Source organism: Delphinus delphis, chromosome 10 (assembly GCF_949987515.2).
Source record: "Delphinus delphis chromosome 10, mDelDel1.2, whole genome shotgun sequence".
In the NCBI taxonomy this organism is placed as follows: Eukaryota; Metazoa; Chordata; class Mammalia; order Artiodactyla; family Delphinidae; genus Delphinus; species Delphinus delphis.
In genome coordinates this window covers 5,004,339-5,032,100 of record NC_082692.2, presented here as the reverse complement: position 1 = coordinate 5,032,100, position 27,762 = coordinate 5,004,339, and the positions used below count along the sequence as shown (strand labels likewise).

Genomic DNA, 27,762 nt, shown 5'->3' with positions numbered 1-27,762 from the left:
AGAGCAAGCTAAAGCTAAAGCAAGCAGGAGGGAAAAAATCATGTTTAGAGTGGAAAATTAATGAACTAGAGAACAGAAAAGTAACAGAGGAAAAATCAACAAAATCAAAAGTTCTTTGAAAAGACCAATAAAATTGTCAAATGTTCAGCTGGATTGACTAAGGAAAAGAATTGAGAAGGCTCAAATTATTAAAATCAAGAATGAAAGAGGAGACATTACTACTGACCTTACAGAATAAAGAGGATTGTAAGGGGACACTATGAACAACTATATGGCAACCAATTAGATAACTTAGACAAAATGGCTAAATTTTTGGAAAAGACATTAACTACTGAAACTGACTCAAGAAGAAACAGAAAATGTGAACAGACCTATCACAAGTAAAGAGACTGAATTAGTAACTTAAAAACTTCTCAGAATGAAAAGCCCAGATGGCTTCACTGATGAATTCTACCACATATTTAATTAAAAAGAATTAATACCAACTCTTCACAAACTTTTCCAAAAAACAGAGGAGGAGAGAATATTTCCAAATTCACTCTCGGAGGCTAATATTACCCTGATATAAAAACCAGCAAAGGACATCACAAGAAAACTACAGACCAATATCTCTTTGCCTATAAATATAGGCAAAAATCTTTAACAAAACACTAGCAAACCCAATCTATCAACATATGACAAAATGACTATACATTGTGCCCAAGTGGGATTTATCTCAGGAATAAGGTTAATTTAACATCCAAAACAGAATAAAGGACAAAAACAACTTGACCATCTTGATAGATGTGGAAGAAGCCTTTGACAAAATCTAACACCTTTTCATGACAACACCACCAAGCAAACTAGGAATAGAAAGGAACTTCTTCAAACTGATAAAGGGCATTTATGAAAAACCTACAACTAACAGCATACTTAATGGGAAAAGACTAAATCTTTCCTCCATAAGATCAGAAATAAGACAAGGATGTCCATTCTTTTCACTTCTATTGAACATCACACTGGAGGGTCTAGCCCGGGCTAGCAGGCAAGAAAAATAAATACAAGCTTTCAAAGGAAAAAGGAAAACTCTCTCTACTTGCAGATGACATGATCTTAGATATAGAAAATCCTAAGGAATCCACCAAATAACTATTAGAATGAATAAACAAGATCAGAAGGGTTGCAGGAAACAAAACCAATATAAAATTTGAATTGTTATTTTTATACACTAGCAACTAACAGTCAAAAAACAAAATTAGAAAACAATTCCATTTACAATACCACTAAAAAGAATAAAACACCTTGGAAAAAATTTAAAATAAATATAAATAAATATATTTATAAATAAATATAAAACTTGCACTCTTAAAAATGATAAAACATAGTGGAAAGAAATCTATCAAGACTTAAATAAATGGAAAATATCCCGTGCTCAAAGATTTAATATTGTTAGATGGCGATGCCCCCAAACTGACTTACACATTTTGCAATCCCTATAATCTTCCCAGCTGCTTTTTTCTGCAGAAACTGATAAGCAGGCCCTAACATTCACACAGAAATGCAAGCAACCCAGAATAGCCAAAACAATCTAGGAAAAGGTCTAAGTTTGAAGAGTCACACCTCCCAATTTCAAAACTTACCAAAAGCTATAGTAATCAATACAGTGTTAGGCCTCAGGATAGACATACCTTTCAATGGAACAGAATTGAGAGTACAGAAATAAATCCTTACACTTATGGTTAACTGAAATTTGATAAAGCTGGTAAGATAATTCAATGAGGAAAGAAAAGTTTTTAAATAGTTCAAAAGACTGAACTTGGATTCCTTCCTTATACTATACACAAATATCAACTTAAAATGAATTGTAGACTTAAATGTGAAAACTAAAATTATGAACGCATGGGGACTTCACTTCACACCTACTAGGGTGGCTGTGATGAAAAAGACAAGTGTTGGCAAGGATGTGTAAAGCTGCAACCGTCACACACTGCTGGTGTGAGTGTAAAAGGATGGAGCTGCTCTGGAAAACAGCTTTGCTGTTCCTCAAAATGTTAAAACATGGAGTTACTACACAACTCAGCAATTCCCCTCCTAAGTATCTACCCAAGAGAAGTGGAAACACATGTCCACACAAAACTTGTACAACAATGTTCACAACAGCATTATACAGAGTAGCCAAAAAGTGAAAATGACTCAAATGTCCACCAATTGATGAAGAGGTGAATAAAATGTGGTATGTCCATACGATGGACTGTTATATGACAATAAAAAATAATAAAATACTGATAGATGCTACAACATAGATGAATCTTGAAAACATTAATGCTAAGTGAAAGAAGCTGGTCACAAAAGACCGCATGCTATATGAGAAGTCCAGAATAGGTGAATCAACAGAGGAAAGTAGATGAGTCTTCTCCTAGGCCTAGAGGGTGGGTAGTAATGAGAAGTGACTGATAATGGGTATGAGGTTTCTTTTTGGGGTAATGAAAATGTTCTAAAATTGGGTAGGAGAAAGCGGGGAAACCCCCCAAGAAGGGAACAGGCAATACCTCTAGGACCAGATTTTGAGGGGTCAAATACACAAGCGACAGAGGACTTTTTTTTTTTTTGCAGGTGGGATAAAAGGAGAAGGGAAAACAAAACGAATGGCAAACAGAAGGCAAAATGATACTAACAGGCTGATGTGGAGGTAAAAAAGTAAAACACTAAAATGTAAACTATATTAAAAAATGATGACAGTATTCACTTCCTCCTTTCTACCCAGAAACACTCCTAGGAAGAGATGAGGGGCAAAGGGGATTGGAACTTATATAGGAAAAAAAAAACCCCACTTCATCAAAATTCTTTAAAATAGTGATACCTTTCATGTCATACTGTACCCTACTTCTAGGAGTTCAGACTGAGAACTCCATAGGATTCAAATTATTGCAGCAATACTCAGAAATGCAAATAAAAATAATAAATAGCACTGGCTGAGTGCCTGCCATGGGCTAAACTCATTATCTCCAAATCCTCATTAAAAATCTCATTCTAAAGAGAAGGAAAGTGAGGTACCAAGGTTATGCAACTTGCTCAAGGATGGAAAATTTACAAGTAGCAGAGCTGAGATTTGAAATCAGGAGCCTAATTCCAAAAATCCAGAAATTTACCACTATACCAGTATGTCCCAAGTACACCATCAGTGGATCATAAAATGATTTCAGTTGGAATAAACTGGACCATCTCGTTTAAGTATTTATATATGATAAAATATCAATTTCACAACTATATAAAGTCTTCTTTTGAGTAAATATGTAAAAAACAATGTTAGTCAACTCTTTAAAAGAAATCAACATAACGCCTAAAAGGGAATACGGAAAAATAAAAACAGCCTGACTTTTTGAGAAGGTGAAATTCTGAGTCCCTTTAAAACGTTTTCCTGGATTTCCAATGTTCCTAAATGTGTGTGTAAAAAAAGAAAGCATTAAAAAAAGTCTGTTCTAACCCTTAAAATTAAGTAATCGTTCTGTAAAGTGCATTTTCCATTGGTTCCTCCCACATTTTAATATACCCACCACTGAGCTCCCTCCCACTTCTGAGTGAGCCTCTTTCTCCCTCAGGAAGTAGATTCCTGACATATATCAGATTTTCTTTCTCATTTTATCCTATCTTATCCTGAAGCTCTAGGACCAGCCCACTTAACTATTTATTCAACTGCTCCAGAAATTTTTCGCCCTGCAGGGTATCTGGTAGGCATATGCAAATAGTTTTAAAAAGGCAAGGGTTCCTCTGTGTCTGATAAGCTGCCCACCTCTGGCATCTAAGCAAAGAAACTCCAATTGGTAAAGGGTCACCCTGAAGATTCCCCCATCGGCCAAAGACCTAGCCCAGGTACTTCTGTTTCCTTGAGCAGACACCTCTGACACACTGGAGACTGTACACGGCAGGCACACAAAATCATCTCTGGCTTTTCCATACAGTGAACAGAACTCTTTGTGCCTTTAGCTAAGATGGATGGAAGGCCACTTTGCTTTCTGTCAACCTCCAGGCTCTAGCCAGCAGGCAGAGGCTGCCCTCACTCACCTGTGCATGTTCCCATTGGTGGTAAAAGACTGGCCACACACAGAGCACTTGTAAGGCCTCTCCCCAGAGTGCACCAGCATGTGGCGGTCCAGGGAGCTGGCTGAGCTCAGCGACTTCCCGCAAATGCTGCACGAATGGTCGGCCCCTCCAGTGTCTGTGTTGTGCTACAGAAAGCAATGATCGCAGTGGTCACTTAGGAAGACGGGTCAAAATGAGGCGATTATGAAATGCACGTTCAGAGCTTTATTAAAAAAAAAACTAACACTTCTCACCAATTTTTTTCTTTTTCATTTAAAATATCGTCCCGAACATCAAAATCTATTGAGACCATAGGCAAATAAATATTGTGTTCTATCAAACCCAAGTTACTAAACAATGTTACTATTCAGTACCATGTTACGATTTGAATATTGTCAGCCCTTCACTGTTCTAGATTCAATACTTGTCATGAACCAGCCACAGCAGGCAAGGGAGAAGGATAAATCTTACAGTAAAGAAAAAAAGCCCAAAGAGATCCCAAATCAAGGAAATTCCCTGCTACATGATGTAAGTTTATAGCAATATATAGAATTAGGGTCTACAACTATAATCTCACTGTACTGTGAGGAGATTTGGTTCACAATGGCAAGTCACAGATGATGAAAAGTCTTCTGTTACATGTGGTTAGTTAATTAGATGTTTGCTAAATTCCAAAAAGATATTCTGTGTTGACCTGGGACTTTGTCACAATAACACGGACACACAAAAATTATTTCATAACTGCCCCTCAAAATTAAGAATATTAGATCTAAATGAAACAGCCACAATCCATCCATTAAGATAAAATCCCATCCCCTCTCTTAACAAAGAAAATACAAAAGCAGCAGCAAACCTGGCGAATGTGCATAGTTAACTGATGCTGTGTAGTGCAAATCTTCTCACACAGGGGACAGTTATAGGAAGACTTCTCCTCTTTTGTTTCCTGAAAAGAGAATAAAAGGGAGAATCCATTTCAGCTCAGTGAGCTAGTGCCTCTCATCTGTGTTATAAACATCTGTGTCTGACAAGCTGTAGCAACAGAGCAGCTGAGAGCATAGGCCCTGGAGCCTGGCTGGGTATGAGCTTGGGAGAGTGGCTGTCCCGTCTGCCCTCCGTTTCCTCATTTGTAAAATGGGGAAAATAATAGCATCTACTGCATCACGCGGTGATGAGGATTAAATCAATCAGCACACAGAAGGCACCAGAACGGTGCCCCGTACAGGCTAAGTGCTCAATAAATACTAGTGTTCTTGTTATACACCATTTAGTTAATCATCAGCGGTGGCGAAAAATTAAGCATCAAGTCACAGCTGAGCTAGAAAAGGGATGTATTTCTCCTCAATTCTGACCCAGGTTCCAGTCACTAGTTTCTACCTGGTCTTGAGTCCACCAAGACACACGAGAGGGAAGAGCTCTCAAGTCAAAAACCCACCCTCCCGAGGGTGGAAGGCCCCAGTACCCACCAGTGTGCCCATCGGACATCAACGGGATCCTTTTACTCGCTGCGAGCACCTAACTGCTTATAAATAATAAAAAAGAGCGAGGGAGGGTGCAGTCTCTGGGAGGTGCCAGGAGGGAGGGCTGGACCCTCGGGCACCTTTCAATAGGCCTCTTTTCACTTGTACTCATTTGAATGCATTTCTGTTCCCTGAAATGATACCAATTATTGAACACTTACTATGTGCTAAACTCCGCACATACAGAATAGTGTTTTTCACACAACTGTGAGAAACAGCCACCACTATGGACCCCATTTTCGGGATGAGGAAACGGGTACAGAGAGGCAAGTAACCTGCCCCAGATCAAAGGGCTATTAAGTAGCAGAGCCAGGATTAAAACTCAGGCCAGCTGCTCCACAGCCCATGCCCCAAACCGCCAGGCTGTGTAAGTCTGACCCAAAAAGGATTAAGCCCAAGGCACAGAAAGGAAACACCCTTGTGGTTGGCTCATGAGAGATGACGAAAATAAAAGTCACCCTGAAGACCATAAAAACAAATGGCACCAGACGGGGTGGAGTGGACGCATGGTGGGTCTAGCGCGCGGCTCTACAGTGGGTCCCTCTCGCTCTTCAGAGACCAACAAGCCTCACTGTAAGTGACATACACCTGCTCCCGGTCTGCGACCTCGGGTCTGAGAAATAGGTACGCCACACATTGTTTCACTCTCGAATTTAAAAACAATCACAGATGTGAATTCTAAGGAAGGTGATCAACCCAGAGACAATTTAAAAAACAAAACACAAAAAAACGCTGCACCCTCGCCCAGTGGTCATCCACTTCCACTCCTCCCCGAGGCAACGTGTGTGTCTGCGGGGAGGAGGGTGTCAGACCGTCTCATCCCCACTCTACGACAGTCACAAAGGAGCTGGCCAAGAACCACCAGGCAGAAAAACCAAAACCAAAAGTAGTAACAACAAAGTGAGAGCACTCGTATAAAAAGGAGGGATGCCTCACAGCTGGGCCCAAACTCGGTCTTTGGGGTATTTTTGTTAAATTATTAGGTTAGTGATAATATATATTAAAAAGTGCTTTGTTTTCTTTTTTTAAAAAAAGAGATTCATCGGTAGGATGGAAATACATGTTAAAAAGTCAGGCCTCCAAGTAGCCAGCCTCTTGAGGATTTTTAAATTCTTTTTAAAAAAATCATCTTGCGTTCCCCTGAGACAGATTCCAGACACGCTGACTGTCCCCTGGGGCTAATAGGATTGATTCTGGGTTTACGGTTAACTGGAGCCTCACCATTCTCAGAGGCGGGCAGCGGCACGCTGCAGACCATAGCACAGGTCCAGGACATCCACGATGGTCTGGGAGAAGGAAGTCTCCAGACTCAGATTTAATTTTTAAAGACAAATCAAACAGAGAAGGGAGCATCGTGATGCTGGAAGAGGACCTACTGGAGAGTGCTGAATCCAGTGGCTGTGGCCGTGCTGGTGGAAGGAGCACACTTCCTGAGCTGACAGACAAAATTAGCAGCTAATGTGATAACTAACCATTCCATAATGAAACTATCTGGCACCCTTGTTGGCTTCCGGCTGTGGTTAATCTGCCCTGGAACTCTGCTAGCTGCTGGGCTTCTCCCCAGGGCTCCCTTCTCAGCCCTCCTGTCCATCCCAGGTAAGGACAACGCACTCTGCACTCTCTCTCCCGCACTGCGCTTGTTTTTTTTAATGCACTGTCTTTCCCATCCTACCTCTAGCCCAGACCTCCTTTCAAAAACTCAGCCAGTGCCCTAAGGAACCCCAGAGGACACAGGAAGTGGGTGGAAAATGGCCCAGGCACCCCTGTGGAGTCAGCTCCACTTACCATGCAGGGAGGGAGGTGCCGTGGGCCCCCTCTACGGCTCTACCTACTGTCTGAATCACTGGGAAGGGACCAGAGCCTGGACTTGGGCCAGGTCTGCCTGTGTTGGGGCGATGCTGGACTCTAAGGAAGAGCTCGGCACCTGGCGCAGTACCTGGTTGGAAGGAGGAGGAGGGTGTATATTGTGAAATAGGGGCATGGATGGAGGGATGGACAGATAGATGGATGGATGGACAGTCACATGAGAGTGGAAATAAACCTTTTCTTCCCAGAGCTAGCACTCCTTCTCGGCTCAGGCCACAGTCAAACAGGCTGAGAATTTTCTCAGGTACCCATAGGAAGAGAGGCACGTGGAGACAAGGGAAAAAAGAGAGAAAAAGTATCAATGCCCCAACCCTAAAGCATCATTTAACTCTGCCAAGTCTTCAGCCTTGAGAAAGAGGTGGAGAAACAGACACTCCTGTGCTGCTGGAGGGATTTTAGGCAGGGACAGCTTTTCCTGGAGGGCACATCGTATCAAAAGCTGTAATTCATGTTGTACGTCTACAAATTTATAGAAGACCATCACACTATGCTCAGACAATTCTGTATAAGGACAGTCACTGTTGGATTGTTAATAAAAAAAGAAAATTAACTCACAAAAGCCCAACAGGCTTACCTTCCTGTCCACCCCCAGTCCCTGGACAAACTCAGAAGACTGCCTTCTCCCAAGGGTTTGGCGGGACCCCATTAAATCAGTGAAGCCAAACATGGAACGTTCACATCACGTGGACGCGGAGTGGAAAGGGGAATGGCTCACCTCAGTCCTTGAGCTTCACGCACCGTCGAGCATGCTGCTGCAGGACAGCAACACCTTCTCAAGTGCCCCGTTTGTACATTAATTAAAAGACTCATCTTATTTCCCAAGGGAGGAGACATGGCCTTTCATAACATCCCTGCCCTCCCATGTCCTCTTCTCCACCCTTCCTGATCTCTGAAAATTCAAGAGGAATAAATGGCATCTTGAGTGGAATTCTTGGGAGCCCCATTGTGTGCTTTGTCAAGGATGGAAGCTGAAGAGCAGCTCCAGCACAGCCAGGACTCATCACTACCTAATCTGGAGACACTTAAAAAAAAATCAAGGAGGTGGCATCAGAAACCCAATTAACCAGCTGCTTGAACGAGGAAACAAATCATGCCACAGGAGAGGAATAAGCCGAGTTCTCTGCCTCGCCTGTCCCGTGGAGAAAGCTCGCATTCAACTCAAATCACACGGCAGAGAATAAGGGCGCTTTCACCAATACTGACACCACAGCGTGGAAAATTTTCTCTACAAAGGGAAACTGACATAAGCTATGAGAAGTTAGCTCTTGAAAAAGGATTATGGCCTCTGGGTACATCCATTCAGTTCTGACCACATCTGAGTTTCTGGCTTAGGAAGCTGGGGCTCAAGGGGACATCCTTCTCCCAACACTCTCATGGATGCCACAGCCGGGCACACTAACGCTTACCTGGTTCCTTCGGCCAATACGATTTGGTCCCGGAGGCTTCGTGGGGGACCTGATGCTCTGGGGGCTCCCACCATTCTCGGCAACCTTCCCTACGCTCATTACCGCTGACATCATGGTGTTGATGGAAGACAAATCTGAACCTTCCAAGCCAACGGGCGAACTTGACATCATTGGGACAAAGGTTTAAGCTTCTAGGAAGCCTCGGCCACAGAACTGAAAATCAGAAATTGCTGATGTGATCAATGGGAAGTTTAGGCTTCTGTCACAACCAGGTGGCAGTGGCCATGGCTGCCACCACTGCAGTCGGGTTAAAACCCCTTCTTCAATTCAAGCTGACACTCATATGACTCCTATGACTTAAGCTTTCATCTAAACCAAGTGCTGTCATACCAAACCGATAACCTTGCTTCCTTTCTGAGCATGTGCCACCGACGAAGCTGCCCAAGGCAGGTCTTTCTGCCTTTCCTAAGCTTTCAACAGGGAGAGTGGGAAAGGCTACAACAATTAGGAAGCCGAGGAGCTGCCATCTGGCCAGCACCCACCTAACAGCCTAACTCACTTACTGCTATGTGCATGTTCTAGACCTAACAACTAAGGATGAGAAACCTCAGCTTTCACTTAAACTCCGGGCTACAATACCGTGATTTTAATGGGGAGCCCGAACTGTTAAGACAACTGAGAAGCCAACGCTATCACCCAACACTATAACCAAATTTCAAATCAGCATAAAAAAGACTGTTTCTTAAAACATGCAAGTACATAATATAGCTGTACCCCAGAAAATGGACAGAAGAAAACCCAGCCCCTACTGCCAATCACCTCCATTTTCTGCCCCAACTGATATACTGTGAGACCTTCCCCTGCTGTAGCAATCGCCCACGTGGAGGAGGAAATGAGGTTGGGTTCACTTCTTTTTTTTTCTTCTCTGGTATCACTCGCTGACACTGGAAGGGAAGCAAAGGCAAAAAGGTTCAGTGAAGAAAAAACAGAAACCATTTGTTTACTCTAATCTCAGACCACTATATTCTCAAGACTACAGGGAACAGTGTGAGAGGAGGCGGCTAACTCTTCTTTTTCTTCCAAAACCACGTTCTGTGGTTGTTTTTCACCCTTAACTGATGTGCCCTACAGTGCTGTCACCCTCACTCCCAACAGCCAAAACGATTCTGTGGTATTTTATTTTCTGAAGCTCATATTTATATCCATACAGCAAACTTTCTCTCATACTCTACTCCTGTCTCCCACAAGGACTCTCAAGACTCCCACTTGACCATCTCCTGCCTCCCCCTAAAATTGACCAAAGATAAGGCAGTAAAGGAGTCAGAGTCTGAAGGCTAAAACCTCTAAAGGCTCAGAGTCTAGGAGGGACTAGGTCAGACCTTAAAGAAACTTGGTAATACAAATAGGTTGACTAAAGGGAAAACTACAGCCCATGTACACATCAAACTTTACTTCTCCAGGCCTTTTCTAGTTATGCTTCTTCCATAGAAGTACTATGGCTACAGGTACGGCCAGAAGTAAGTCTCCAGGTCAACTGTTTCCCTTATTTTATCTGGGAAGATATTCTCTAGCCACACATCCTGTTATGCTCCAGTGTGCATTAATTTTTCAAGTCCACAGCTGTCTCAGAGATCAAGCTAATTATCTCAGGAGCGAAGTGAATATTTAGGAACAACACCAGAAAGAATGTGATGTCTTGTGGTTCCTCCCCCACCTCTAGGAGAAGTGACCTAGGATGTGACAAACGGTAACACCCAGAGCAGCTGCAAACGTGTCCAGCAGCAGAGCAGGAAAGCCTGGGGACATAACTTTATTAAGTGATGCTGCCATCAGCTGAGAAGTCCCGAGCTAAAACCTTACCCAAGAGCCAAAGAGAAGCTCAGGAACAGTACTTTCCTTGTCAAAAGACAAAATGTGCCTTCCTTTTAGTAGACATTTTGAAGATATGACTCTAATACTTTTCCAAATGGTAAGTCAGAGGACTAACTACTAAACATACAACTTAAGACCACTGATCCAGCCTCACCCCTCACATGTTTCCCATTAAAAGAGGAAATCTTGGGGCTTCCCTGGTGGTGCAGTGGTTGAGAGTCCGCCTGCCGATGCAGGGGACACGGGTTTGTGCCCCGGTCCGGGAGGATCCCACATGCCGCGGAGCGGCTGGGCCCGTGAGCCATGGCCGCTGAGCCTGCGTGCCCGGAGCCTGTGCTCCGCAACGGGAGAGGCCACAGCAGTTAGAGGCCCCCGCGTACCGCAAAAAAAAAAAAAAAAAAAAAAAAAAGAGGAAACCTTGAGCCGGCAAGCCGCCTGCCGCAACTAAGACCTGGTACAACCAAATAAATAATAAATTAAAAATAAATAAATAAAAATACACATTAAATTAAAAAAAAATAAAGAGGAAACCTTGGTCCAAAATTAAAACAAACAAGAAAACAACAAACCCCAAAGCTGTTGTCTTTCCATGAAGTTTCCTCCATATATGGAAGACCATTTAAACTTATTAAAAATTGTACTTTAAAACTTCCAATTTTGACTGTCTTTGAAAGTTTATTTGGGAGATTCCTCTCTAGGAAGAAACATTCAACACGAGTACACACATACGGAAGTATACACATACCTCATTTTCTTTCTTAAAGGATTTCTAACAAAAGTATCATCAGTTCCCCAGAATTGCTGTCATCAATCAGTATATGATTAGTTCCTTGATTCAAGTAAGGGGACACCTTCTATACCAAAACCATCTCATTCTTTTAAATATATATCCCCCATAGTTTTAATGTACATCAAATTATAAAATAAATGACTAGAAATCTTTATTGTAATTACATTATGTCAGTAAAAATAAAGTTAACCTTTCCACCAATTTATAGTGGGAGTTTAGATGATCTTGCTTTTGTCCTATTACTATACTTAGAGAAGAAAAGTGTGGTAGAGTTTTTCAGACCAGGAATTGATTAGAGAAAACACCTTTTAGATAAATATAAAATTATAAGTTATAGAAAATATATTCTAATTCTTTCACTGAGTAGGGAAAGAAAATGGAAAAAAGGGAAATAGTCAATATGAAAATTAACAAAAAATATATTCATCAAAAAGAGCCAAAGTGCCAGTAAGAATTTTTGTCACAATCATTATAACATCAAAGATACATTCTTGCAAACTACCTAAATGTCCTAAATATAGGAAACCCAGCAATAGTCACAACAGTTAACCAACCTAAGGGCTGAAAGTTGCAGGGGCTTATATCCCAACTGGAAAAGGAGAAAAGTCATGCAAACTTGCTATTTCCCATTTTGTCTGGACAGGAAGACATTTGCTAAATTTATTTCCCCTTTGGGCTAAAGTGTGAAGTGTGACACTACCCACTGAGGACACCAAGATCACCTACATTCACTTCCTTTTCCTTGTTTAAATGTAAGTAAACAGTAATATTTTTTTTAAAATACAGACTCTTCTCATCTTTGATCAGAAAGAGCAATTAACAAAATGAAACTCCCAGTTACACTGTCTGACAAGAAGAACAGTCACTGGACTCGTCCCTGAAAAGCTGTTTCAGAAGCAAAACCCAAACCAGCCTCTCAGACCTGTTCGAAGATTTTCCTCCAGTTTGCGCTTGTGTGTTATGCGTGAGCTCTCCTTTAGGGAGGATGGAGCAGGAAGAAGGGCAGGGACCTGGTTGTAAAACAATGCAGCCCATTGTTCCCGGTCAGAAAACACAAATCCACCTTAACATTAAGGTGCATTTATGCACTAATTTAACCAGAAGCCAGCAGCCAGAATTAGTCCATTCTACCTACCCCACGCCCGACCGTGGACCACACTAGAGCAGTAATCCAAACTGACCAACCTAAACCTTCTGATACTCAATCTCAGGGGGTGAAAGATAGGTTTAACAGTTTAAGGTCCATTTACAAAGCACACTTTCTTTATAAATACTTATAGTCCGTATATTTTCATTCTCTCCTCTGCTCCCTGATACCATCCTACACATCAGCTCCATCACTGCAAATTAAAAAATAATAATAATAACCATAATAAACAAAATAAAAATCACTGGCCCCATTCTAGTACAATCTCCTCCAGCTGCAACCAGAGAGGAGTGGGAACCCAGATGAGGCCCCCAAATCACAGACATGAAAGGAAATCGTCATCTCTATTGACATGGCCAAGTGGACTGGCCTTGTGTTCCAGTTCTGAACACAAAGAGTTCAAATCTGCAGGTGGGAAGGAAGAAGCAGGGAACGGGGGTGCCTGCAGCGTTGCTTCCTGTGAGCCAGGTCCTCGGCACGCTTTCTGGGACTTCTCACCCCACACCCCCGGCTCTTAGGTGCGGAATAACTAGCAGTTCACAGTGAGAGCTTCACCTTGGTTTTGTACCAAAACCTCAGGAGGACCCCAAGCAGAGGGTGGACCGCTCAACGGGGACATGGGGAGGGGAGGGAAGACAATATTCAAAGTTACTGTGACTCAAGGAGTGTCAATAAAGTTTAACTGACCTGTTTATCTTCGTCTTATCAAGCTGGCTCTCCTTACTGAGGAGCTGGCGCTGGCTGGGCCCAAGCGTGGGCAGGGTCACACCTCAAAGCCACCACCTCTGGAACAGATTGGAGCAACCTACAAAAACAAGAAAAGATGACATTAAGAGGGAGTCCAGACCAGACAGGATCCTGTCTCTGTATCATTTTCTTCACTTATACCACTGGGAGTCACAAATTAAGGACAACAGCATTTCCCATCCCCTGCCTGCACTTATAAGCAAGCTTCCAGCAACTAGGTCAACTACACCCGAGCAAGAGCAACTGGAATCGAGTGTGGCGTGGACGGAAGGAACCCCCAAAGCACATGCCCCAACAACATCGAGGGCGTCATCACGTTGCAAATGGCCGAGACCAATGGCTTCAAGCGAAGCTTTGAGCATCTGAATGGCATGCTGACAGCAGGTGCTGATGGACCGCCATTTTAAAAGGAAGAGAAGAAAAGACAACACTAAGTGCTATCAGAAACAGAAGGAGAAAAGAAGAGAGTTGAAAGTAAAACATATGGAACTAAACAGCCCCTTAAGTAAAGCAGTGACTATTATGCCTCTTCCTGAGTGGTGGGGAAAATGTCCACAACAGTTCAAATAGGACCAAAGGTGTATCTTTTCCTTTCTGTAGGGAAGATACAGAAAACTCCTCAAATTACACATGCCCTTTGAGAGTTTGAGAAAGTCTGCTCTGGGGTGCCAGGGGCCTCAAACCCCCGACCTGGGAGAAAGCTGTGTCTGGCCCTCTGCAAACTCAGAGAGACCTAGAACACAGCATTTCCCAGAACTACACGTCCAGAGAAGATGCAAGAAATGTTTAACAAAAACCTAGAAGATAAACAAAATTGATAAACCTTTAGCCAAACTCAACAAGAAAAAGAGGGACAGGATGCAAATCAATAAAATTAGAAATGAAAAAGGAGAACTTACAACGGACACCGCAGAAATACGAAGCATCCTAAGAGACTACTACAAGCAACTCTATTCCAATAAAACGGACAACCTGGAAGAAATGGACAAGTTCTTAGAAAGGTATAACCTTCCAAGGCTGAACCAGGAAGAAATAGAAAATATGAACAGACCAATCACAAATAATGAAATTGAAACTGTGATTAAAAATCTTCCAACAGGGCTTTCCTGGTGGCCCAGTGGTTAAGAATCTGCCTGCCAAGGCAGGGGACACGGGTTTGAGCCCTGATCTGGGAAGATCCCACATGCCGCAGAGCAACTAAGCCTGTGCGCCACAACTACTGAGCCTGCGCTCTAGAGCCTGCGAGCCACAACTACTGAAGCCCGCGAGCCATAACTACTGAAGCCCACGCGCCTAGAACCCATGCTCTGCAACAAGAGAAGCCACCGCAATGAGAAGGCCACGCACCGCAATGAAGAGTAGCCCCTGCTCACCGCAACTAGAGAAAGCCCGCGTGCAGCAACAAAGACCCAATGCAGCCAAAAATAAATCAATAAAATAAATAAATTTATATTTAAAAAATCTTCCAACAAACAAAACTCCAGGACCAGATGGCTTCACAGGTGAATTCTCTCAAACATTTAAAGAAGAGCTAAGACCCATGCTTCCCAAACTCTTCCAAAAAATTGTGGAGGAAGGAATACTCCCAAACTCATTCTGTAAGGCCAGCATTACCCTGATACAAAAACGAGACAAAGATACTACAAAAAAAGAAAATTACAGACCAATATCACTGATGAACATAGATGCAAAAATCCTCAACAAAACACTAGCAAACAGAATCCAACAACACATTAAAAGGATCATACACCATGATCAAGTGGGGTTTATCCCAGGGATGCAAGGATTCTTCAATATCTGCAAATCAATCAATGTGATACACTAGATTAACAAATTGAAGAAGAAAAACCGTATGATCATCTCAATAGATGCAGAAAAGCTTTTGACAAAATTCAACACCCATGTATAACTGATTCACTTAGTTATAAAGCAGAAACTAACACACCATTGTAAAGCAATTATACTCCAATAAAGATGTAAAAAAAAAAAAAATTCAACACCCATTTATGATAAAAACTCTCCAAAAAGTGGGCACAGAGGGAACCTACCTCAACATAATAAAGGCCATATATGACAAACCCACAGCAAACATCATTCTCAATGGTGAAAAACTGAAAACATTTCCTCTAACATCAGGAAGAAGACAAGGATGTCCACTCTCACCACTATTATTCAACATAGTTTTGGAATTCCTAGCCACAGCAATCAGAGAAGAAAAAGAAGTAAAAGGAATCCAAATTGGAAAAGAAGTAAAACTGTCACTGTTTGCAGATGACATGATACTATACAGAGAGAATCCTAAAGATTCCACCAGAAAACTACCGGAGCTAATCAATGAATTTGGTGAAATTGCAGGATACAAAATTAATGCTAAGAAATCTCCTGCATTCCTATACACTAACAACGGAAGATTAGAAAGAGAAATTAAGGAAAGAATCCAATTCACCATTGCAACAAAAAGAATAAAACACCTAGGAATAAACCTACCTAAGGAGGTAAAAGACCTGTACTCAGAAAACTATAAGACACCGATGAAAAAAATCAAAGATGACACAAACAGACGGAGAGATATACCATGTTCTTGGACTGGAAGAATCAATATTGTGAAGGTGACTATACTACCCAAAGCAATCTACAGATTCAATGCAATCCCTATCAAACTACCACTGGCATTTTTTACAGAACCAGAACAAAAACTCTTAAACTTTGTATGGAGACACAAAAGACCCCGAAGAGGGCTTCGCTGGTGGCGCAGTGGTTGAGAGTCCGCCTGCCGATGCAGGGGACACGGGTTCGTGTCCCGGTCCGGGAAGATCCCACATGCCGCAGAGCAGCTAGGCCCGTGAGCCATGGCCGCTGAGCCTGCGCATCCGGAGCCTGTGCTCCGCAACGACAGAGGCCACAACAGTGAGAGGCCCGCATACCGCAAAAAAAAAAAAAAAAAAAAAAAGATCCCGAAGAGCCAAAGCAGTCGTGAGGGAAAAAAATGGAGCTGGAGGAATCAGACTCCCTGACTTCAGACTATACTACAAAGCTACAGTAATCAAGCCATTATGATACTGGCACAAAAACAGAAATATAGATCAATGGAACAGGCTAGAAAGCCCAGAGATAAACCCACGGACCTATGGTCAACTAACCTATGACAATGGAGGCAAGGATATACAATGGAAAAAAGACAGTCTCTTCAACAAGTGGTGCTGGGAAAAACTGGACAGCTACATGTAAAAGAATGAAATTAGAACACTCCCTAACACCACACAAAAAAATAAACTCAAAATGGATTAGAGACCTAAATGTAAGACTGGACACTATAAAACTCTTAGAGGAAAACATAGGAAGAACACTCTTTGACATAAATAACAGCAAGATCTTTTTTGATCCCCCTCCCAGAGTAATGAAAATAAAAACAAAAATAAACAAATGGGACCTAATGAAACTTAAAAGCTTTTGCAAAGCAAAAGAAACTACAAACACAACGAGGAAAAGACAACCCTCAGAATGGGACAGAATATCTGCAAACAAATCAACGGACAAAGGATTAATCTCCAAAATATATAAACAGCTCATGCAGCTAATATTAAACAAACAACCCAATCAAAAAATGGGCAGAAGACCTAAACAGACATTTCTCCAAAGAAGACATACAGATGGCCAAGAAGCACATGAAAAGCACTGCTCAACATCACTAATTATTAGAGAAATGCAAATCAAAACTACAATGAGGTATCACCTCACACCAATGAGTATGGGCATCATAAGAAAATCTACAAACAACAAATGCTGGAGAGGGTGTGGAGAAAAGGGAACCCTCTTGCACTGTTGGTGGGAATGTAAATTGATACAGCCACTATGGAGAACAGTATGGAGGTTCCTTAAAAAACTAAAATAGAACTACCACACGACCCAGCAATCCCACTACCTGGCATATACCCTGAGAAAACCTTAATTCAAAAAAGAGTCATGTAGGCCTTCCCTGGTGGCACAGTGGTTGAGAGTCTGCCTGCCGATGCAGGGGACGCAGGTTTGTGCCCCTGGTCCGGGAAGATCCCACATGCTGCAGAGCGGCTGGGCCCGTGAGCCATGGCCGCTGAGCCTGCGCGTCCGGAGCCTGTGCTCCGCAACGGGAGAGGCCACAACAGTGAGAGGCCCGTGTACCAAAAAAAAAAAAAAAAAAAAAAAAAAAAAGAGTCATGTACCACAATGTTCACTGCAGCTCTATTTACAATAGCCAGGACGTGGAAGCAACCTAAGTGTCCATCAACAGATGAATGGATAAAGAAGATGTGGCACATATATACAATGGAATATTACTCAGTCATAAAAAGAAACGAAATTGAGTTATTTGTAGTGAGGTGGATGGACCTGGAGTCTGTCATACAGAGTGAAGTAAGTCAGAAAGAGAAAAACAAATATCGTATATTAACGCGTATACGTGGAACCTAGAAAAATGGTACAGATGAACTGGTTTGCAGGGCAGAAATAGAGACACAGATGTAGGGAACAAACGTATGGACACCAAGGTGGGCAAAGTGGCGGGGGGGAGGGGTGGTGGCGGTGGGATGAGTTGGGAGATTGTGATTGACATATATACACTAATATGCATAAAATAGGGGCTTCCCTGGTGGCACAGTGGTTGAGAGTCCGCCTGCCGATGCAGGGGACACAGGTTCGTGGCCCGGTCTGGGAAGATCCCACACGCCGCGGAGCAGCTAGACCCGTGAGCCATGGCCGTTGAGCCTGCGCATCCAGAGCCTGTGCACCGCAACAGGAGAGGCCACAACAGTGAGAGGCCCAAATACCGCAAAAAAAAAAAAAAAAAAAAATGCATAAAATAGATAACTAATAAGAACCTGCTATATAAAAAAATAAATAAAATAAAATTCAAAAATTCAGAACTACACCTCCAGCCCATTCTGTCTCTGAAACAGTCTCCAAAGAGTGCAAAACTGGAGAGAGTAAAGAAGTAAAGTGACTGCCACACGGACAAAAACTTGTCCCTTTTGGAGTGTCTGCAGAAAAGCTGCCCAATACGTCACACGCCCACTTATCATCCTGAATCTTACTTTGTCCACACAGTTGCTGAGCACCTAAGGCGGGCAAGCTCCTCCCGAACGGGTCTGCTGGGGGTGAGAAAGCTCCACCAGCCCTTCCTATCAGGAACAGTTCCTCAGTGATTTCTGACACCACAACAGCTTCTCTCTCTTCACACCTCACTGCTTCAGTTCTCCTGCCTTTTCTTTGTGTCTTTCTCTTCTGAAAAGTTCTTTGGATTTTGAATAAAGTATCAAGAAGCAAGGAATAACTCACAGGGACAGCCCCAGAAAGGCCAGAGACACCACCACCACCCCCCGCCTTTAACTTGGAGGAACCCTTATTACTACCCCAGCAATTCCCGCTGTTTCTTGTGGGCAAGACCCTCCTTGAGGATCTGATGAAAATTATGGACCCTCCCACAGATAAAAGGACATACTACACCCAACATTTTCCTTCAGTATCAAGGGGGTCAGGGGCCCCAGAAACTCATCCGGGATAAGTAGGATAAGAATCCCGGTTTTACTTGATATATAACCCACCTTCCTTGAAACTGTGAATCAAGACCATTTTACTAAAATTCCCATGAGGTTTCAGAAACGCACAAAGAAAACATCCTTTCAGATCATCCCCACCCATCTAAATTTAAAGATGCGTGAGGTGAAATTATATACTGTTTGAAAAAAAAAAAGCAAGCAAAGTTTCCCTATGTTGGGCTTCCCTGGTGGCGCAGTGGTTGAGAGTCCGCCTGCCGATGCAGGGGACACGGGTTCGTGCCCCGGTCCGGGAAGATGCCACATGCCACAGAGTGGCTGGGCCCGTGAGCCATGGCCGCTGAGCCTGTGCGTCCGGAGCCTGTGCTCCACAACGGGAGAGGCCACAACAGTGAGAGGCCCACATAACGCAAAAAAAAAAAAAAAAAAAAAAAAAAACCACAGAGAGACAAGTCTCTGGAATTAAAAATTTCCAGAATATAACTAAGACTCTCATTGAAATATGGACCCACTCCCTCCCCTCACTTAAAAAAGATACTTTAAAAAGTCCACCAAGTAACTTCCTCAATCCACAAGGGGAAGCAAGGAGAGGAGAGGGCCAACCTGACAGACTTGACCCTGAAACTTCCATCCTCTGATCTTGGATGTAAATGATCTGAATATCAAGAATGTCTTTCGATTAAGCTGAGTAACAAGAGTCACTACCCTGTTTGTTTTGGGTTCCACCAGGCCTGAGGGATTCACACAACTCCAAGAGTGGAAAAGTACAGGACGGTTCTTGGAAGAAAGTTCAAGATACCCCTTAGCTCTATCACCACCACCTCAAAAAAAGAAAAAAGAGAAGAGAAGAGAAGAGAAGAGAAGAGAAGAGAAGAGAAGAGAAAAGAACCCATGAGAAGAGGCTGTACCCTGGAGACAGAACCTCCAGGAAGCTGGAGGGGTGGGTCCCGGGCTCCTGAGGGAGGCTGCTGCATTTCTGGATTTGCATTCCCACACAGGCTTTGCCCAGATCTGATGGAAGCAGGATGGCCTGAAGAGGGCAGAGGTCCCTCTGTGAGGATGATGGGGAGGGCAGGCCAGCCCCAGCCCCAGAGGAGATAAGGGACAATGTTATGCGAAGCCAGAAAGAAAAGATTAAGGATCCTGTCTCCAGGTCAATGAGATAGCAAAGAAGAGATGAAAGATAAAAGGGAAGATGGTCTAGAAACAAAGCTTCCCAGCTTGTGAAAACCCGCAGGGTTCTTGAAGTGAAATCTAAAATCAGTCCTAAGGCCCCCAGGAAAAAGCTTGGATGCCTAGGATGACAGGAGAAGCCCACAAACCAGACGGTGGGGAGCTTTACAACACCGAACCAGGACAGAGGCGGTGCGGAGCCTACACAGATGTCCACAAATACTTGGGATGGTTGATCCCCTGATTGAAACAGCCGGTTTGGGCCAACCCAGGACCGGCTAACAGTGTGAGTTTAGAGGAGTTCAGATACTAAAATGGTCTGGGCTACTCGGGGGCTTAACAAGCAGCAAGGACATCTCTCTTAGGATGGGCTGACTGATGCAGGAAGTCCTGGCTAGGCTAGGGATGAAACCCAAGCCGGCTAGTGCGCACCATGGCCATGCCTGCAAAGCTCGGGGCAAAACCGTCTCCTCTAACCAGGACGGCCTCGCGTGTGCTCTGAAGGCTGACAGCTGTGACTACGGCTCTGAGTTCCAGGAAGTTGATGTGTTTCTTGGCTGAGAGTTCAGTCTATGCCTTGGGTAGGGCGGCAACCCATGCACGGCCCCCTCCCCCTCGCTGGCACAGGCTTTGCTCAAAGGGAGCCTTGGAGTGTCACGTAGAGCATTCGAGCGGTGCAGCGGGGCACCGTGAGCTGCTCCAGCCAGCCCTGGATCCTACCCGCAGGGGGAGCGCGGATGCACCCCTCGGCACCGGCCACGTGCAAGACAGCAGAGCTGGGAGGTGCGTGGAGGGCAGCAACCCGGCGTCCCACGGCCGTGTGTGTGGCCCCCGGGTGGTCTTCTGGGCTCTGCCTCCACAACATGCCCCCTCTGGATGGAGGACTTGCTGACCCACGTTCACAGTGCTCCGTGCTCTGGCCTCAGTTTTCCTCTGGCCTTCTCTCCCACCGGCCCTCACACTCTCTGTTCAGTTTCTTCCCCCAGAACATACACTTGCACCCCTCCCCTGATCCCATCCCTCAGGGGCCACTGTTCACATGAAGCCTCCCGGATTGCCACCAGTCGAAGGCTCTCTGTTCCAAACTCTACCTCTGCAACACTCGCACTGAAAGACTAGAATGAAGACTAATGATGAGAGCGGCTAACACTTTCTGAACACTGTCTGCCACAAGCTAAAGTGCATCATCTTACTCGATCCCTGTAACAACAACCCTGTGAGGGTCAGTCCCACTGCACAGCCCCCAAGACCACGGTGGGAGAGCAAAGCAAATCCAGATTCTAAACTCTGTTCAGTTTCTGTTGGACAACAACTCCTAGCGCGGGGCTTGAGAGAACAGACGCACTCCCTGTCACATTCTCGGACTTCTAACGATGGTCTTCTGAGTCACCTCTGCCCCTCCAGTGCGCGGCTTCCCATTTCTGCCTGTTTCTAGGCAGGAAGAAGGTGCTCTCTGCTCCCACCTTCACCTCTGGCAGGAGAAGGACTGGACTCCCACCCCAGACTAACAAGTTCACTGCATGGAGTCTGCGTCCACGCACGGCCCCTGCTGAGAAAAGGGATGGGGGTCCATGTTCTACACCCTGTGGTTCTCCAAGCAGGCAACTGGAAGGAAGCCATCAGGCTCCTGAAATCCCAAACATCCCAGTCCTGTGGGAGAGGCTGGATCCCACTGATCCACTGACAGGAGCTCGAGCTCAGAAGTGACCTGAGTCCTCCGGGGCCTTCCGCTTCCACAAGAACCGATTGCAGACTTGGAGTCCATGCTTTGGGGTCCTCTCCTGGGGTGTGGAGGAGACACGTGTGTAGGAAGTACTGGGGGGCAGGAGATGGGGAGCACAGATGGTGGAGAGTGAGTCGCAGAACTGCACAGATCAAAATTAAGCAAACAGGGGCTTCCCTGGTGGCGCAGTGGTTGGGAGTCCACCTGCCGATGCAGGGGACGCGGGTTTGTGCCCCGGTCCGGGAGGATCCCACGTGCCGCGGAGCGGCTGGGCCCGTGAGCCATGGCCGCTGAGCCTGCGCGTCTGGAGCCTGTGCTCTGCAACGGGAGAGGCCACAGCCGTGAGAGGCCCGCATACGACAAAAAAAAAAAAAAAAAATGAAGCAAACACCATGCGAAGGTTGGAGTCTTGCCTACAAGAAATGGGGGACAAAAAGGCCTCCGTGTCGGGGAGCCCCACAGGGCCCTGGCTCAGCATCAGAAGGAAACCTTACAGTCTCATCTACTCAGTGAGAGGTTAATTACTACTGACCCTCGCTCCAGCATGGCCACCCCAGAGTCGTCCCGTCCAATGGCATCACAGACCTTGCTTTAGAAATGCAGTCTCAGTAAATGTGAGTCAGTCATGACGCTGTACACCTTAAACCAACTCAGTGCTGTACATCAATTATATCTCGATTAAACTGAGAGAAAGAAGAAATGCAGGTTCTCGGGCGCCACCCAGAACTGCTGCATCAGAAACTCCCCCGGGGGCGGGCCCTGGAGTCTGTTGACTCCCAGGGGATTAGATCCAGCTTTGAGGACCAGTGCTTTACATAGAATTCTGGAAGGAGGGTGACACAAAACCAAGGATCTCCCTGAAAAACATTCCTTCTATGAGGATTTGGAAGAAGCCGCTGGCTTATCATACTCCCAGGAGCAAAAATCAAGGCACTGGAGCAGAGACTCAGACCCCAGTTCTAACTTTAGCTTTATTTACCACAAAGAAATTAAAAAAAAAATTAAAACAATAAGGGCGGAGGGAGAGGGATAAATCTATGTGGGGCTATTTTAGCTTCCTCAGGAGCGGGCACGTGTGGGACGTGAGCTTCAGACAGGGCAGGGCCAGCCTGCAGTGCACAGAAAGCAGAACCACTCAGCCTGGGCTCCCCCTCCAGGCAGCTCTGGATCCTCAAAGCCCCCTCTCCAGCATTCACCAAACTTGTGTCACTCACAGAAAAGCTCCTTCCGGGGTGCTGAGGGATGGTCTTCAAAGTTGAGGCCTTTGGCCGGGATCTCCGGTGGCCCTGGACACCCTCACGGTCCCCCCAGGCCACTCCCCTTCTCTGCTGCTCCTGGCAGTAAATGTGCTGCAGGGGCGGGAAGGCAACCCCAGAGCACCCCCAGCCTCAGAACTAGCTCACTGTCTACTGCGGTTTCTCTCTTAATGTGACCCATGGTGGAGGGAGAAAAATGGAACGGAGACTGTTCCTACGGCCTAGAGCGGCTGCCCCTTCCTGCTCAGGCTTCAGGGGCCCCGGCGGGTACCAGGAATAACACAGGCTGCTGATGCTGCCTTTCAAAGGGAACGTCCAGTGTCTTCACGTAAAGGAACTCTCTAATATTCAGTAAAGTGTGTGGGGAAGGGGTGCCATCAGGGAGAGGGACAGTCTCTCTTTTAAAAATAAAAAGCACTTGGACATTTTAATTGCTACATTACCTACAACTTCAGCAGGGAGGCGAGTGCCGACCGGGAAGACAGGGTTCTTGCTCACCAAGCCTATCTACGTGAGTCAGAGTAAATTCACTATTTAAAATAGGAACCGCTGGAAAGGTGGGGAGATTTCCTGGTACATATGCTGGACGAAACCGTCCTGCGGTCCCCACTCTCCTTCCTGCATCCCTCTGTGAGGGCTCTTGGCTTCTCTGGAGGGAGGAAACGGGGCAAGGTCCCAATTAAATGCCTTCCTGCGAAGAGCTGACTCCACCCCTGCAGCTCTGCCCCCCACCCCTATCTCATCGCCCCACCAGGATCTCATCTCACTGCTGCCAGACTCGGAGCCACGGCTTCTGCAGCTGCCGCATGGCAACCATTTGTTCTCAGTGGCCTCTCTTCAGGGAGAGGCCTGGCGGCCCATGGGCGCAGCCCTGTCCCTCTCCCCAGGTGAGCCAATCTTTTCCCGGCCACCAGGATCTGGTATTTCATCACCTTCTTGCCCAACTTGGCAGACACCTGTATGGTTCTCTACTCTGCAAGGAAGCTGGTGAGAAAGGGGGTGCGGGAGCCCTCAGGCTGAGCAGAGGGGCACCCTCACCTACCCCCGGGGCAGGGCAGGGCCTTCACCTAAGGCAGGAGATGTCTCACAAGAGCACCCTGCGGGGTGGGGGGAGAATAAGGGTTAGGGTCCCTGCCCCACCCTTAGATCTGCTCTGCTGGCTTATACGGAAGTGTGGGGAGAGGCCTCCACACCTTATCTTGGCTGAAGAATTTTTAAATAGAAAGGAAAGCTATTGCTAAAAGAGAAAACAGGATTTTAGTCAGGGTATGTCACAAGTCTAGTGTTTATCCATTTATGTGTCTTTCAGAGTATCCCTTCTCTAATAACTACGGGGTATTATCTATTGGGGCATAAACTCTGGGCCAGAAGATGTGTTAGGCACTTTACATATATTTACTCCTCCCCCAAATCGTATCAGGTAATGATTAGGTTACCTGCTGGCTATTACACAGCTCTGCAGGGGCAGAGCCAGGGTTCTAGCCCAGGTTGCCCGACTCCGAAATTCCTGCACTTTCTGATGCCACAAAAAGGATCATGGAAAAAACATTCAGAGAGGGGCGATTAGCAAGCTAGAGGACCGGGAAACCAAGCCGGGGGAAAACAAGAAATGGTTGAAGGAACTGTAGGCACCTGCAGGCCTGGTGCGTGGAAGAGAGGGCACATTCCCCCGTGTCCGCCATGACGGGAACGGGGTTTGGGCAGGAGGCACAAAGAAACTGGTCTGGGGCCCCATAATTCTTTATACCAGAGCTGTGAACGACTAGAGCTGCCCACAGAAGGAATGCGGCCCCGTGAAGTAATGAACTCACTGTCTCTGGAAGTGTTCAAGCAGAGGGTGGATAACCACAACCTGGGCCTGCAATGGGTGGGAGACCAAGTCAGACCAGCCTTCTGACTTCCAGATTCAGCACTTCTAAGAGCACAGCCCCTTTTTCATCCTACTGTAAGATTCAGAAGGATGCACCAGGAGAATACACCCCAGCAGCACAGCCTAAGGAGCACACGACGTGGAGTCTTCTGTCTTGGACTGGAAACTCAGCTTGCCACCAGTGGAGCGACTTACGTCTCTGAGTCTCAGTTCCCTCATCCGGAAAATGAAGCTAGTAATACCAGCCCTCCATACTTTACAGTACAGAAATCAATCAAAGGAACATTAACTGAAACACTTTACAAACGGCACGGCACGCCCAGTGTGAGCTACTGATGCCACCCTCGGCTGGCCCTCCCCCAGCCCCTCCATCCGCCTCCGGCATCCCCTCTTGGACTGCCCTGCCTCATGGAGGGCAGGGCCCAGTTTGCTGATCTTAAAAAAAAATTCTGTTCCAGCCCCCAAGTTTAACAATGAAATATAAATATAATTTAGCTTATCACAAATGCAATCCCATCGACAATTAGGAGTAAAACAGCTGCTGCCAGCTCGCAGGGCTGCATGGCCAGCAGGAAATAAAACGCCTCCGGCTTCAGGTCACCGCTGAAACAAATCCTGGTCAGCCTCACATGTGCTTAATCAAGGAAGTCTGCACCGCGGGCTCCCACAGGACCCGAGGGCTCTTCCCCACCCTTTCCTGCATCTCTCCCCTCCCAGCTCTAGAACCCGAGCACAGTGCAGCTGACACCCCGCAAGCTGCCCCAGCCTCTCAGCAGCTGGACCCTAGTGATTGGGTTTGCTCTGGACACTCCTCTGACGTGGGCCTCAGCGCCTGCAGTCACACTTACAGCTTGGGGAGGAAGCTGGGGTAAAGTTCAGTAGCAGTTTGCAGAGTTTTAGGCAATATCCTGCAACTCTTTCACAGGCCCTGAGGTCGTGGGGCTGTCTCTTCTCTCCAATAGGCTCGGTAAAGGGTCAGGCTGCAGAAACAGGATTCTCTACTTTTCCCTTGAGGAGGGGCTGGATGCCAGCTGAGCACCCCCAGGACAGGTGGTTACCCGAGCATCTGGGCTGCACATTCCCAGAATTCAGGGCGGGTTCAGCACGACACCCCTTATAAAACCAAGATGACTCTGTGGAAGATAAAAGTGTTGTTGGAAATGCTTCTAGCTCAGTGGAAGGAGGAGATCACATCTTTCCTCACCCAGCGCATCAGAAAGGCAGTCAGCTGGGGTCAAAATTTCACAGTGGGTGAGCAGACATTACAAACTGTCAGCTGAGAATGACTCTGAGTGTGCTGGGCCCAACGACCACGGGCTCCAAGGGCTGCCCGCTATGCCTCCTAACGGGTGACCATTTTCCCCTCTATTTTGCCTCTAAGAAAATTATTCACCACTCTATCTATGAAGAAAAACAAATACTCTGAGATACAAGACGTTGATAAGTGTTTATCACAAGCCAACCAACCAAAAACATTAGCAAGCAAATGGTGTTTCTTAAAGCAAACTGAGCACAGGCCCAAAGCTGCTACGGGCAGGATGGGCACTGGGAGGGAAGAGGGGCGCGTGCGGCCGAGGTCCCCCTCCCCGAGCTCTAAAGAGCTGCCGGGCAGAGGCACCTGGGGAGGAAGGCAGTAGTGGACCAGCCGGTCCTGGAGGAAGCCTGGGCTCTGTTTCTCCCCAACAGCCAGGAGGGTGTGGGGTGTCTCGCTGAACCAAGGGCCGAAGCCCGGCGGGTCTGAAACAAGTACACTGTGGCCAAAGCACGTCTGCTGTCTGCATCTGCCTGAGCGCACGCGGCGGCCCTGACCAGGCCCAGGCTCTTCAAGGTGGGGTCCCGTTTTACAAGCCCCGCCCTGAGAAAGCGATTACCCCTTCACAAGCCATTAAACTCACCCTAAAGTGACAAAGAACAGGAAGGAAATTCCAAAAGGGGAGATCCGCACCAGTCCGACAGATCCCCTCCCTTAGGCTCTCAGGCCCAAGCGAGAACCCAGCCAGCGGAGGAGGGAACCTGAGAGGAGAGCACACGCCACTGAGAAATCAAGGAAACTGAGCCGGCCTCCTGCGCTCCCCACTGGCTAGGCCAGCCTGACACTTCCTCCCGGTCCCCAGGGTCACACACCTCCACAGGGAAACCTCTGGGGCACGAAGATCTGGAAACCCAAGCTAATGCCCATTTAACTTAAGCTGACATTACACTACCAACATTACAGACATTCCTAGTCACGTGGACCGCTGTGGTTGAAAAAGACTGGCCTCTACCAATATTTCCGTGGTACAGAACTGATCTTGTGCGTTTGGGAAACCACTCCGCGCTTCTCCAGGAGAGTTCTCTAACACGCCTGCAACCATAAAGCTGAGGTTTCCCTGCTCACCCCCTTCACTCGACTTGAATGCCTGCGATAAAGGCCCCCTCGTGTTGTTCAAAAAGAACATCCCTGCTCTTCCCTTTTATCTTCCCTTAACAGTTTGCCATCCAGTGATAGAAGGGGCCTCGCCTCCAACAGTCCCGGCCTTTTATCTCCCGCTGACCTGACCACGCAACAACATGAAGCCAGGGGCTGGGTTTCCTGCAGCTCGCCTAGAGGGGCTGTTTGACTCGTTTAAAATATGACTGGCCTCCAAAACCTTGGAAGGATGCCGAGCAACACCCACCCAGCAACCATTTCAGCTCGGGCCTTAAAAGCCTCCAGGTGCAGTGGACCAGCGCCCTCCCAACCCCACCCCCGCGCCTCCCTGTGGTACAGTCTCACCGCTTCCAAGGAGAGCTCGCTTTCCGGGCTCACGCACATATCTGCTTTCCGTC

General features: G+C 46.1%; 1 protein-coding gene across 8 annotated transcripts in view; it reads right to left on the bottom strand.

Annotated features, from left to right (window-relative positions):
• RREB1 (ras responsive element binding protein 1) overlaps positions 1 to 27,762 on the bottom strand; it is a 180,792-nt gene that overhangs the window by 60,197 nt on the left and 92,833 nt on the right. For all 8 annotated transcript variants that reach the window (XM_060023692.2, XM_060023694.1, XM_060023693.2 and 5 more), the window contains 5 exons: positions 13,345 to 13,462; positions 9,668 to 9,792; positions 8,849 to 9,061; positions 4,913 to 5,002; positions 4,042 to 4,205 (listed from right to left, as the gene is read on the bottom strand). In XM_060023692.2, the coding sequence (XP_059879675.1) occupies positions 4,042 to 4,205; positions 4,913 to 5,002; positions 8,849 to 9,019 (425 nt within the window). In that variant the 5' untranslated portion in view covers positions 9,020 to 9,061; positions 9,668 to 9,792; positions 13,345 to 13,462. The remainder of the gene's footprint in view (positions 1 to 4,041; positions 4,206 to 4,912; positions 5,003 to 8,848; positions 9,062 to 9,667; positions 9,793 to 13,344; positions 13,463 to 27,762) is intronic.